Source organism: Crocuta crocuta, unplaced genomic scaffold (genome assembly GCF_008692635.1).
Source record: "Crocuta crocuta isolate KB4526 unplaced genomic scaffold, BGI_CrCroc_1.0 scaffold445, whole genome shotgun sequence".
Taxonomy (NCBI): domain Eukaryota; kingdom Metazoa; phylum Chordata; class Mammalia; order Carnivora; family Hyaenidae; genus Crocuta; species Crocuta crocuta.
The window spans coordinates 2,457,636-2,471,525 of NW_027530847.1; the positions used below are offsets into that span (position 1 = coordinate 2,457,636).

The window sequence follows — 13,890 nt, forward strand, 5'->3', positions numbered from 1 at the left end:
TAGCAGACACCTGCCTCTCAGTTCAGGGCTATTCCCACCTCCCATAGGCCTTGAGAGCACTCTCTGGACCCCCACTGCAGGAAGTGAGTGATCAACCCTTGCTCCCTTCGGCCTAAGCTGCAGGCAGGGGCCCCAGGTGGCTCAGACTCACTGCCTTTGGAAGGGGTGAGACCAAAAAAATGCCTCTGGGTGGGCCTCCTGGGGGTTGGGCCTTCCAGATGTCTGTGAGGGTATGAGAAGGGCCAGAATGGAAGTAGAGAGGTCTGAGAGGCCTTAGAACAAATGTCCAAGTGACTTTTGGTACAGTCCATCCCTAATTTTCTTCTCTCCAAGTCAAATCTGCTCTTGAGAAAGCAGTGGAAGTGTTAGTCATTCACACGTTAGTATAAAATTGGGCTCTGACTCCAGAAGGACTCATATGATACAGGGATGGAAAACTAGCTACATTTCATATGCCAGATCTGACCAATCAAAGGTCACTTCCTGGAGTGCCATGTTGAGAAGGATTCAGAGGTCCCATTCAGATGCAGCCACGTAGAGACCCATTATCGATTAGTGATGTCTGGCACAAGGACAAGAGTGAGCACAGGCATGCTATAAACTGTCCAACCCTCTCCAAATACAGAGGAGGGGCTAGTTGAGGCTAACCAGTGATGACATGACTCGCTTGTCACTCTCGTCACTAGCACTGTGAAGCCATGGTGGGACAGGGCGCCACACTCACCAGCTCGGGGGTGATGTCTATGTCAAGGGCCCCGTTGGTCTGCAGGAGCCCAAACACAGTGTTGAACAGGTACAGAGGCACTACCACCTGGGATGTGTGGTCCTCCTTGGGGGGCACCTTGATGGGTTTCGGGGGCTTGGGGAAGTCGATGACGTCACCAGCTATGCTTTTCACGATGGGCTGTACAGGAGGAGACAGAGAGGCCCGTCCGCCCTCACTTGGAGACAGCGCCCCCTACAGCCTCGGCCAGCACCCCACCACACCCCCAGCTGTGGGCAGGCCCTGGCGGGCACTCACGTTGATATCCAGCTCTATGTACTGGTTAGAGATAAGAGGCAGCGTGGCCAGAGTAAATTCCACGGACCCAAGAGCCCCAATGGGCACCAGGCCTGCAAGGGGAGGGGAGGAGGGAGACAGATGCCATGAGCCCAGGCCCCAGTAATAATTGATTGAGTGCCTGGCCTTCCACTAGGCATCCACTTGAACACTATGGTCAGCCCCATTTTATAGATCAGGAAACTGAGGCTCAGGCAGAGGAAGTCACCAGCGCAAGGTCACACAAGCCGCAGAGTGGCAAAGTGAGGGCTTCTGTTTTCCAGAGCTAGTGCCACGAACTACAACATTGTCCTGCCTCAGTCACATAATGCCACATATAGAGACATAGGTGCCCTTAATTTTCTGTCCTTATCCTGCGTATGCCTTTTGATATTTTTCAAAGGCATCCATGTCTCCATAAGGGTCAGGGAGACTGAGGACCACTGAGGCTGTGGGACTTTGGGCTCCTGACGTAAGTTCTGGGCCTCAGTCACTTTGTCCGTCCAGATAATAATATCTGCCTCGTGCTTCAGAGGGGGCCAGACACACCATCGGTTCTGGGCCACTGGCCGGCAGCCTCCGGCAGGGAGATACCAGATGGCTCGGAGCCTCCAGGCCCTGCGAACTGGCTTCCGCCCAGAGTCCCACCATCAGACCTCATCCATCTGCGGAGGGAGTGAAAGGTCCCAGAATTCTGCCCCTTCCCGCTTCCCTTGGTACCCCCACCCCCGGGGGTAACAGGAGGGAGGGTGGGAGAAGGGGCAAGGAGGAGGGGGTTGGGCCCCGGCTTACTCAGCGCGGTCCCCAGGAGCTCGTTCACCACGCCCAGCACGCTGTCCACCATGGGGCACAGCTGTGTCCGGAAGAGACAGGTGTTACAGGAAAATAGGAATGGCCCCAGCCCAGTGCAGGGGACAGCTACATTTTCTCTAAATGATTTGCTCTGTGGTCCTGGGGACCAAGGCAAGTAGGGCATGCAGACAGACTGGGGGACACACAGGCGGGAGGCGAGGGCGGGGCTGGAGGCTGGAGTGTTTGAGGGTGGAGGGGGTGGTGCAGAGGGCCCGTTATGTGGGCCCCCTCAGAAAACCTGAAGGACGCCGGAGGAGCAGGGGAGGCCCTGTTCAGAGGCCAGCTGGGTGGGGGGACCCAGCCCTCCCCGTGGAGCAGAGGTGGCTGCCCCCTCTGAGGTCTCGGGCCCCTCCGGCTGTCCAGGTGGGCACTGGACAACCTGGCATTCAGACTGAGGAGGGGCCGCCCGAGAGTCAGGCCTGGGCCCCGGGGTGTCCGCTGCAGACACGACACCACTGCGTGTTCACTGGGCTCTGAGGACACACAGACAGTGGTCTGGCTTCCAGAACCCCACGTCTGGAAGTCACAGAATCTGAGTCCACTGGAGCGGGAACCCCAGAGTGAGCCAGTCCCCCTTCATTCTAAAGCTGGGATGGGAGAAGAAAGGTGACCAGCCCAAGGTCACAGAGAGACAGGAGAGGGCTGCCTTTTCATTACACTCAGGGCCCCCAACTCCACGGCTTCTGTGGTCAGGCACGGCACAGAAATGGGAGGAGGAGACCAGAGGGGCTGTGCTGGGCGGGAGGCACTCCCTGCTGGGCGCCAGCATGTGTCACCTGCAGCGAGGAGGTACTGTGTGGCCCTGTGGGCGGCTGCACCAGAGAAGCCAGAAATTGGATTGTTACGAGTAACCCCCAGTCTCTAAATGCTAGTAACTGACTCTTGTTTTTAAAATCTCTTAGAGCTACGCAAATCCTACCTTGCAGGTGGTTGTTCTGGAGACCCCAGTTAGGGGCAGCGATTTAAACACACCCACTCCCCCTTGCTGAAATCCACCTGAAATGGGCCTGGGTCAGGGTCCTTGCTGCTGGGAGCGTCCCTTCTCCCCGCTGAACTTTGTTTCCGATTGGCTTCTTCAAGCCCAGGGCAGTTTTGCCAACCACAGGCTCCCACAGCTATTCTTCACAAGGACTCACTGGAGAGGGCCTGGTGAGGAGGTCTGGCTGTCCTTTGCTGGCTGTGTGGCCCCAGCAAGACTGTCCCCTCACTGGCCTCAGTGAAAGGGAGCTTTGGACAGCCCAAGGTATGGCTCATGTCCCTAGAGGAAACCAGGACAGCTGAGGCAGGCATGCACACGCACCCTGGAGCAGCTTAATTATAACACGCTTAACTTCCGATGTATCGATATATGTGAATGCAGTTTCCCGACTATGTTTGCCGAGCCCAGAGCTCAGCTTTAATTCAGCTTAAAACTGAGTGACTCAAGTTTAATTCAAAGTTGGTTTAAAGAAAACTATAGGGGCGCCGGGGTGGCTCAGTCAGTTAAGTATCCAGCTCTTGATTTCGGGTCAGGTCATGATCTCACAGTTTGTGGGATCAAGGCCCCCGTTAGGCTCTGCACTGACAGTGTGGAACCTGCTTGGGATTCTCTCTCCCTCTCCCTCTGCCCCTCTCCTGCTTTCTCTTTCTTTCTCTCAAAATAAATAAATAAACTTTTAAAAAATAAAGAAAAGTATAAAACCAACAATAATGCAGGAGGCAAAGACAGCAGGGGTCAAGAAAGGGACTTGGATTTGGGAGCAGGGGACTCAGGCCCTCGAGAGCTGTAGAGTCAGGGTCCGGAAGCCTGGGGACGGACCATGCCCGGCCGCCTGCAGACTGGCTGGCAGCACCTGGGACACTCTTGGGCAGGCCAGGATAGGATTAATGAGTGGGCGTGGAAGGGAGGAACGGCCTAATCCTGCCTGGCGCCCAGATTTACTCAACGCCGGAGAAGGAGAGGCACGGTCATGGGGAGGGGCATGCGTGGCCCGTGGCCCCCACACACTCACCAATCCCGGCAGCACCTTGAACAGTGTCTGCTCCACGACCCCAAAGAGCGGTGCGGGCAGTAGCCTGGGCAGAGAGAGAAGTGTGAGGGTGTGGCCACCACACAGGGGCAGCACCAACTTGGGATGACAAGGGGGGCCTGGATATCTCCTGTCTCCTCTCCTGGTGGGGGTGGGGGTGTATGTGTGTGGCTCACGCTTTGCAGACCTGGTTTAAATCCTGGCTCTGCCTCGCCAGGGACATCAGGGGGATGACTTCAGTTGCGCCACCCATACACTGCCCACATTAAAGAATTGTCACTGCTGAGATTTAGTGGGAAATGTATTCATGTCTGGTATACAGTCTGCGCTCCATAAATGCCTGTTACCTGCAACATTTATTGACAAGTGACATGTGGGTCAAGAACAGTAGCTGGCTTAGAGTGGGGGCTCAATAAATATCTGTTGAGTGAATGAATGAGTCTTTGTCAAATGAATGAATGACCAGATGAATAAAAGGATGCATGGAGGGAGGGTCGGGTCTGTGTGGATACCAGGGGGTCTAGAGAGCAGGGGTGGCGATCACAGAACCACAACCACAGCTCGCCAACACCATCCAGGCTCTACTTCCTCCAAGCACCCCCGCCCATAGCCCAGAGAAGCAGGACGGAGCCATTGGGATTTACAGAGCCCAGAGCCCCCACCTGGAAACCCTTCCGGAGACACAGGCAAGCCTGGTTCCCCTATTCCTAGGAGCTAACACAGAGCTGTCTGATTACCCCTCACCGCTCAGAGCCATGCGATGAAGATAGGCTGGGAGTGTGGGAGTCTGCCTGGAATGTAGAAACTCATGGGGAGGCGCAAAGCATGAGGCAGAGGAAGGGTAGGTGCCCTGGGGGTGGGGGTGGGTGCAGAGCCCTGGGGAAATGCCTTGGGTAGGAGTCCAGAGACCAGCCCATGCCCATCCTTGCCACAATCCATGTCAGACCTTTGACAGGTCTCTTGCCCTCTTTGGGCCTCAGTTGTCTCATAAGAATGAAAGTTCAACACAGGTGTAGGGAGGGCCACTGTGTCCTGATCAGTTGGGGAAAGAGGGGGATGTAAAAGTGCCAGAGCCTTCTGGACCATCAAATTTAGGTCCTCGTTATACAGATGGGCCCAGAGGAGGGGGCTCCTCTGGGGTCACACAGCAAGTCAGGGGCAGAGCTGGGTCTCTGGTGTGCTGAGTTGGGGAACTGAGATCGCCAGGGTCTGCTCTATTTGGGAGAGGGGACGACAGCATCTCGGGCAAGGGTGGCTGGGGTGGAGAAGGGGGGTGCCCAGGAGTGGGTGATGCCAGCTAGGGGCTGGGCCGTACTCCCTGTCCGTGGTGGGTCTCAGCCTGTGGGTCCGCGAAGCAGGATGAACCGACAGGAAGCTGGGTGAGTTCGGGATCCTCCCAGCCAGAGACCCAGGAGCTGCTCCAGTGTGCGCTCGCGAGAGAACCCCCCCATCCCCACATCCAGGCGGAAGCCACCCACTCACCCCGAGAGCAGGCTGATGTGGCCCAGGAGCGTGCTGCAGCGCTTGAGGACCAGCGTGGGCGTGCCCCGAGAGCTCACGCCCAGCGCCACCCGCGACGACACGTTCACCTCCGCGGCCAGCTGCAGGAGGCCCCCCAGGGGCCTGCAGAGACCGGGTGCTGGGGGCGTGGCCAGCTGCGGGGCCCCCCCGCCAGGCCCCGCCTCGGCCACGCCCCCCAGGGCTGTGGGCTAGTCCTGTCACTCACTGCCTCCCGGTCCCGTTTTGCATGTTCCTACATCCTCTTCTCCCACCTCCTCGAGTGAGCCCTTCGCCACGGGGCAGGGGTCTCCAGGGAGAGTGAGATGGAAGTCGCAGATGGGGGGGCAGTGTGATGGAGGTCCAGGGGAGGGGTAATGGGGTGAGATCCAGGAAGGGACCAGTATGGTGGGAGTCCCTTGGAGAGATAGTAGGGTGGGAGGAAACGGGGGGAGGGGTGTCAGTGAGATGGGGGTGAGACCCCTACAACAGAGCAGGGGTCCCCCGTGCAGCAATGGGCTGGGTGGGGGGCAGTTGGGGAGAGGTTCCCAGGGGCGCACTCACCCCGAGCCATGCAGGCCCACCTTGGTGTGCAGGCTCAGCTGCACCCCAAACCCAGGCAGCAGCTTCAGCGACACCTTTGGCAGCGTGAGCTCCTCAATCTTCAGCCTGCGACAGGAGTCAAGGGGAGGGCCACTCACTCCCAGACACGAACCAGTGTCAGTTCCTTAGTGCCTGGACCATCTCAGACCACGTGGTGCCTAGACCCTCTGTGGGTGTGTCCCACATCCCATCTGTAACCCATAAATCCAACTGTGTGCCCAATTACTTCACCTCTCTGGGCCTCAGTTTCTTCATCTGTAAAGTGGGGCAATACTAGCACTCACCTCAAATGTTGCAAAGACAAGTGAGTTGATGGGGATGTTGAAGCTGGTACAGCGTGTGTTCAATAGATGTAATGTCGTCCTCTTCACTAGAGGCTCCGTGAATTAAAGTGTGCTCCCCACCCGGCCCCACGGCCTCAGTCCCAGTTCAGTCTCTGACTGGGACCGTTGTCTCCCTACTCCTGTCTCCAGGCTCAGGCACATAAAATCAGGTGGCTTCTTGAACTCAGCTCCTCACAGTTGGTTGCTTCCTCTGTCTTCTGGGCCTCTGCCCAGGCTGCTCCTTCTGTCTAGAACACCTTTCCTTTGACTTTCCTTCCACTCTGCATCCACTGTCAGCTAAGTAACTCCTCTGGCTCTCCAGATTGACCTTCCCCTGATTCGCCAACGACCATGGAATGGTTCCCACCCACCTGGGGCAGGCTGCAGGGCCCGTTATTAAACACCCCCACCCCCACCCACCACCCTCTGGCTGGGAGAGCTTGGGCAGGTCCCTTCACTGCTGCGGGCCTCAATCCGCCTGCTAAAGGCCATTGATAATGGTCTACATCTGGATTCCATGGACTAATCAATTTACAGTGTCCAGCATGTGCTGGTGACACAGAAGACCCTGGCCAGGTGGTCGTTAAGTTATAAATATTAGCTATTAAGTGATTTTGCCCATTCATTCAAAAATATTTTTGAACATCTATTATGTATCAAACACAATTAATGAAATGGGGATGTGGCAATGAGCAAGCCCTACCCTCCTGGGGTTTACAGCCTAGCAGGGAGGCAAGAAACAAACCAGGGACACCAGGGGAGTGATAGTCTTCTGGAGAACTTGAAGGCAGGGGAGGGGAGAAGGAGGGGCTAGCCAGAGCAGGGCTCTGGTAAACGCCCAAAGGAGGCGTGGGAGGGAGCCGTGCAGACACCTCGATTAGCCCAGAGACACTCGGCAACTTGCCCTAGGTCACACAGTAAGTCACTGAAGTCAGCCCCAGAACTGGAGCCCTCAACCACAGGGACTCGCTGCCATTCCCGTGTTCCCTGATACACAGTACACTCATTATTTTCTGACTCAGGCCCGAGGAGTCTCTATGCAGGGCTCCCCACATCACCCCCAGTGCCTGCCAACAAATTGAAGACAATTTATCCTCTTTTCCCTGAAGCAAAGCAAAAAAAAAAAAAAAAAAAAGACCAGCCTTCCTGTAGGGCGCATAGTATGCGGGCAGTTGAGAGGCCACAGTGTGAGGACTCACCCAGAAAGCTCTTCCACAACGCCAAAAATCCCTCCATAGCTCAGCAGGCCGCCTCCTCCCAGCAGTCCTCCGGAGCCCAGGAGGCCCTGGTTCACAGATGTGACTGTCCCCAGCACGTTCTGCAGAATGGGCCCTCCAACCAGCGAGTTCTGGATGGCTGCAGGGAGGGTCGACAGAGGAAGGTTCATTTTACCGAAGGGAGAAGTAGGGCCCAGAGAAGGGCAGAGACTTGCCCAAAGTCATCCAGCAAATCGGGTTTGGGACCGATAGTATGACTAGAGCTCCTTGACTCTGGGCCACCTTGTAGCACCAAAACAAAGGGCAGGAGCAAAGGCGGGAGCACATAGCCACCAGGCCTTGGCCAAGCTGGAGGAGGTGACCCCTGCTCTCCCTGGGCACCCCTGGCCTGGCTCTGCGGATTAGGAGAAAGGCTGGGGCGGGCTGGGTTGATTCCCTGAAGCATTTCCTATTCACGACTGCTCTACTCTACTCCTGAGACTGTCACCCTGGGCCGCTGGGCCCCAGAGCACCCAATGCTCCAGGGTGGTTGAGTCCCCACTCTGGAAACACGGGGCAGAGACGCTGGGCCAGCCCGCCTCCTCCTCCCCACCTCCTCCATCCCACCTGGCCCCATCCCAGAGGCAGACACAGGGCCCCCACAGGGCCAAAGCCCGTCTCATGCAGCCCTCCTCTCAGGAGAGGGTGAACTGATCACCCCTGGGCGCCCGCAAGCAAACCTCTGGCCCCCGCGCTCTCCGAGCAGATGAGAAACCAGCCCGTTTTCGGCACTTTCTCAAAGCAGCCGCTCTCGGCATATCCGTGCAGATTTCTACACTGCAGCTGGAGCCCTCACAGACTGCCCGCCTCGGGCTCACCTTTGCCAAGCTCATCCTTGTCGATCCGAGCGAGCGTGCCCACCGTCTCAAGTAGCCCGTGGCACGGAGTCGCCAGACCCCAGAGGAGGAGCAAAGACCACACGGCCAACATCCTCAATGGCACACCTATCGGGGGCAGAAGCAGCAGCTCTGAGGCACTGCTCGTGCCCCGTCACCGGCCTGAGGCCCTCCCCCCGCCTGACCGGCTTCATCCAGCCTCACTCCCGGGAAAGCAGTGGCTCACGTCCCAGCCCTCTGCGTCCCCGGTGAACATGGATCTGCCGGGCCTTCGAGGGAGAGTGACAGAGGGGCCTTCCTTTCCAGGACAGCAGGATGGGAGCTTTGTTTCCTGGACCTGCTTTCCCAGTGGCTCATGAGGCCATTTCAGAAGGTGTGGCTGATTGGGGACACCCCCATTAACATGCCCCATTTCTCTCCTCCTCCCCGGCCTCTATCCTTCCATGTTGGAAGGAATGGGATGGAAGGTGAGAGCAGAGCTAACTTACTAGTTTCACAGCCTGGCACTTGTCTTTAAGGAGTGACTGCTAATGTGGTCACATACCCATCTAACCCCTCACGTAATCTCTGCTTAAACCCCCCTCCCCGCTGCCCTTGGAATACAACGCAGGCTTCCTGTTGTTACCCACTAGGTCCCTGACTGCCTTTTTGACCTTCTTGGTCATAAACATGCCAAGCCCCTTTCCACCTCAGGGCCTTTGCACATACTGTCCTTTCTATTAGGAAGGCTCTTCCCCTGGTTCTTCACATGACTGACTCCTCATCCCAGGTTCTGAATAAATGTTGCCAGTTTGGAAAGGCCTCCCTCCTTTACCTTGTCTAAAGAAGCCTGTTTGCCACCAAACGTCACTCAGCATATTTATTTTAAGGTGTCATCACGATTTACAATCATACATTATGTGTTTGTGTCCTTGTTTGCAACTAAACAAGCTCCCTGAGGGCAGAGACTGTGTCTCGGGCTTCCAGGCATGATGTGTGCCCGATGGGTGTTCGCTGAGGGGCAAGAGGGGATGGAAATCGAGGTGCACTTCACTAGCCCACCGTTTGCCCTGGCACAGGAAGTGTCTGCCCAGAGAGGGCGCCTGTCCTCATCCGCGCAAAGGTACGCGTGGGTGCCGCGTGCAGCGGTAGCCATCTCAGCATGTCTGTCTTCTGTCTCCAAGACTCGTCCCAGAGTGACTCCCTGCAACCTTGGGGTCCCTTGCAGAAGGAAATAGTCCCACAGCGGGGAACCAGCTGGTTTCCGCGGCTTAGAGAAAAATGCGCAGCCCTCGAGCCCTGTCCACAGGACAGCCCACCATCCGTGCCTTTGCCCCTGTCTGGGCCCCAATTTTCCCATCTGCAAATGGGCTTTCTCTCCCGCCACCCTCCAGGTAGCCTAGGTGAGTTCTTTCTGTGCCCGTTATCCAGATGGGACAGCAGGATAGCCACAGGGTAATGGGGGGGCATTCGGATGAGGCTAGGGTGCTGCAGGCTGTCTTACCCACACCGGCCGCTCCACAAGGGTGGGTGGGGGCTCCCAGCCTCTTGCCGGCTCCTCCGCCCTCTTGGGCCTGGGCGCGGCCCTTATATGCCCACACCAGCTCTGGGGACACAAAAGGGGCACGGTCGCCAGAAATCCGTCAATGTGTCATGTCAGAAGCAAATTGCGGTTTTTCCTGAGGGCCTGAACTAAGCCTTCCTTCTGGGGGGAGAGAAGGGGGAGCGGGTGGGGGTTGGGGTTAGTGCCCNCTGGGGGTGGGGGGCAGGGTGGGGCATTCCGCCAGCCTGTGGAGTCTCCCTCCAACGTTCCCCAAGGGCCACCCCAAGGCCCGCCTCCCACCTGCTCCAGCTAAGGCCTGGGAGAGAAGAAAGGGAGACCCTCCGCCGGGCACGGAGAAGGCCATGGGGCTGGAGAGAGGAACTCTGGGCCAACTTGGGGGAGGGGGACCAGCTCCACCCCCACCGCCCAAGGCCCCTTGTCCCCTAGGCTCCGGAACAGGCACTCTCCCCACTTCCTGAGGCTGGTGCCAATGATGGTGGCGAGAAATGCATTCATTCATTCATTCATTCACCCATCATCCATCCATCCATCTATTGACTCATCCATTCATTCATTGATTCTTCAGCAGGCATTTGTGGAGTAACTACTGTTTGTAGGGTGCCGGGGACACAGCCATAAACGGAAGAAAAGAATCCCCACCCCTGGACATGACCACTAGAATACAATGCAATTTTAAATGTTCTAGTAGCCACATTGTTTAAAATAATTGTGTATTCATTTTTGAGAGAGTGAGTATGAGTGGGGAGGTGGGGAGGGGCAGAGAGAGAAGGAGACTGAGGATTCAAAGAGAGCTCTGCACTGAGGATTCAGCAGCGAGACCGATGCGAGGCTCGAACTCACGAACCTCGAGATCATGACCTGAGCTGACGTCCGGCACTCAACCGACGGAGCCACCTGGGCGCCCTCACACTTTTTAAAAAGTCAAAACAAACAAGTCCATTAATTTTCATTGTACGGTTTATTTAATCCAATAGATCCAAAATATTATCATTTAACATTAATCAGTATAAAATTATTGATGTGAGATGATTCGTAATCTTTTTCTCATAGTATGTCTGCAAAATCTGCCGACAGCACACCAAATGTAGACTCACCGCATTCAAGTGCACGGTTGTCTTATAGGGCTATTGTCGTCCTATGGGACAGTGCAGCCCTGGAGGAAACATAAACCACGATACAGCAAGTCAGAGGTAATGACAAAAATACAGCAGGGGTGGGGTCCAATTTTCAATATGGTGGTCAGAGGAGGCCTCATACCGGAGCAGGAGCGAGAGGTGGGCCAGGGTTGCCCTGGGAAGAGCCCACCAGGCACAGAGAAGGCAAGAACCAAGGGCTGAGATAATGTGTTCCAGGAACACCAGGGAGGCCCGTGTGGTTGAAGGGCAGTGGGGAGCGTGTGGCCGAGGACATGATGGGGCCCTACAGGTTACTCTATGGACGTAGGGACTTTGGCTTTTGTGTGCTATTCTTGGGCAGGTACTGGCTCAGGCGGCTCCTCCTCCAGGAAGCCTTCCTGACCCCCAAGCTGGCTGTGATCCCACAGCCCCCCCAAGATTCCCTCTGTCAGAGTCTGTGACATGTAGGACTGTTGCCCTGTTTCTGGGTGTTGTGGGTCTGTCTCCTGCACGGGGCTCTGAGCCGCTGCCTGGTGAGATGTGAGGGAGTGTTGATATTTGCCTCATTCACCCCATAACCTCGGAACCTCTGCCCATACAGTGTTCATCCTGGTGACTTCAGACGCTGAGCCAGGTCACTCAATCTCATTGCTTTTTAAAAATCAACTTTTGGGGCGCCTGGGTGGCTCAGTCGGTTAAGCTTCTGACTTTTGGTTTCAGCTCAGGTGATGATCTCACGACTCGTGAGTTCAAGCCCCATGTCGGGCTCTGTGCTGACAGCTAAGAGCCTGGAGCCTGCTTCAGATTCTGTGTCTCTCTCTTTCTCTGCCCCTTACCCCTCTCAGAAATAAATAAGCATTAAAATTTTTTTTAATTTAAAAAATCAACTTTTAATTCAGTTATAAAGCCCTTACAGAGAAGGCCTCAGATCCTAAGTTCGAGCTTGATGAATGTCTACAAACTGAGTACTCCAGAAGCTCCTGGAATCCCCTCCAAGTCATTGCCTGTTGAGGATAACCACGACCCTGACTTCCAACACAAGGGATGAGCTCAGTGCGCCCCTGAGGGCCGCGAGGATGGAATCACACATGGGAACTATGTTGTGTGCGTGGCATCCTTCACGTTCCGTGGCTTTGAAATCCAGTCACGTCGTGCGGTGCTGTGATGGGCTCTTCTCTGCCCAGCGCTACTCCATTCAGTGAGCACCACAGTGTGCTCATCCGCCCTCCCGTCCAGGGGCGCCTTGGTTTCCTGGGTGCTGGCGATTATGAGTGAAGCTGCTTGGAACATTCTCGTCAAGTCTTTGTGAATGTGTGGTTTCGTTTCTCATCTTTCTTAGGTCACCAGCCGGGAGTGGGATCGCAGGGCCACAGCAGTGTGCACGCAAGTGAGCTTCCCCAGACGCGGCCGGGGATCCCCAGAGTGGGTCTGCCAGTGTCCCCCATGCACCGGCCGCCTGGGAGGGCCACTGGGCTCCACATCCTCTGGGGACAGGGTGTCTCTGTGTTTGTCAGACACTTGTTTGCCAGACGAGGAGGCAGAGCCAGGACGTAGCACTTGCTGTGTGCATCAAGTTACCCCATGACCCATGGGCTCGGCATTATCATTACCTCCCTGTCTAATACTCAGGGAGCCACGCTCCCCGAGGGAAGCCTCCAGACCAAGGAGTCACACGGGAGTCACACAGGAGTCCAGCCCAGCTGACTGACTCTAACACTCTCCATTGTAACCACTGTTCAGCCTGGCCCCTGGGAAGGGAGGAAAATGCTACTTCGTGTCTGGCCTGCCTTATGCTCCCTAATCCCTTCCAGATGCCACCCCAAAGAAGACTCCAGGGGCACCTGGGTGGCTCAGTCGGTTAAGCATCTGACTTTGGCTCAGGTCATGATCTCACGATTCATGGGTTCAAGCCCTGCATCGGGCTCTGTGCTGACAGCTCAGCCTGCTTTGGATTCTGTCTCTCTCTCTCTCTGACCCTCCCTTACTTGCATTCTGTCTCTCTCTGTCTCTCAAAAATAAATAAATGTTAAAGAAATTAAAAAATAACCCTGAATCCTGAATCAAAGACCTGCTTCCTTCTCGCTCTGTGACTTTGAGCCAATCACACACCTTCTCTGGACCTCGGTTTCTTTAAAGGAGGATGATGCATCCTGCTGCTGAGTGTGGCATGATGGAGGAAGAAGGAGACTCACACGCGGGCAGACAAGGTTCACATCCCCTCCGCACGCGCGTGTGCCCTTGGGCCCGTCACTTCACCCCTCTGAGCTTCTTCCCCATCCAGGGCTGGGAGAGTCTTGGAAGAGGAGCCGTGCCCATGGGCAGAGAACCTCCACCATTACCCTCCCGGGGCGGGGGGGGTCACAGCACAAGGCTCCCCTTGCCAGCGTCATCGACCGCTCAGAATGTTGAAATCCGATTAGAGGTCAGAGCGTCCGACCCCTCTCTCATTTCCCAGATGGGAAGACTGAGGTCCTGAGAGGAGCTGCGGTTTGCCCAAGGCCACAGAATGTGCCCCTGGTCACAGCAAGGTGAGAGCCCAGGTCCCCCGACTCTCACAGATTTGTGCCTTGATTTCTCCGTCTGAGCACGGGCCTGCAGAAGATGGCAGCGTGGCTCAGGCGGCCGTGAGTGTACAGTATGCACATCCAAGGGCGGGACTGGGGGAGTGGAGGGGGCGTCCCTGGCACACCCAGGGCACGGTAGCAGCCACCCCTGGATCACACAGCCCTCTGTGTCTGCCAGGCCCACCTCAATGCTGCCATTGTCCCCACGCTGGGGGAATGGGGATTAGACCTGCAGCAGGGGACAAGGAGACAG

At 56.3% G+C, this 13,890-nt stretch overlaps 1 protein-coding gene across 1 annotated transcript in view; it reads right to left on the minus strand.

The window, feature by feature from the left end:
- The window catches only part of LOC144235796 (BPI fold-containing family B member 3-like), a 15,805-nt gene extending 7,296 nt beyond the window's left edge, over positions 1–8,509 (minus strand). Inside the window, exons 1-8 of the mRNA XM_077769399.1 lie at positions 8,398–8,509; positions 7,523–7,679; positions 5,962–6,066; positions 5,383–5,523; positions 3,883–3,946; positions 1,832–1,892; positions 1,022–1,113; positions 725–904 (exon numbers count right to left, since the gene is read on the minus strand). Coding sequence (XP_077625525.1) covers positions 725–904; positions 1,022–1,113; positions 1,832–1,892; positions 3,883–3,946; positions 5,383–5,523; positions 5,962–6,066; positions 7,523–7,679; positions 8,398–8,509 — 912 coding nt within the window. The remainder of the gene's footprint in view (positions 1–724; positions 905–1,021; positions 1,114–1,831; positions 1,893–3,882; positions 3,947–5,382; positions 5,524–5,961; positions 6,067–7,522; positions 7,680–8,397) is intronic.
- Positions 8,510–13,890: the final 5,381 nt, after the last annotated feature.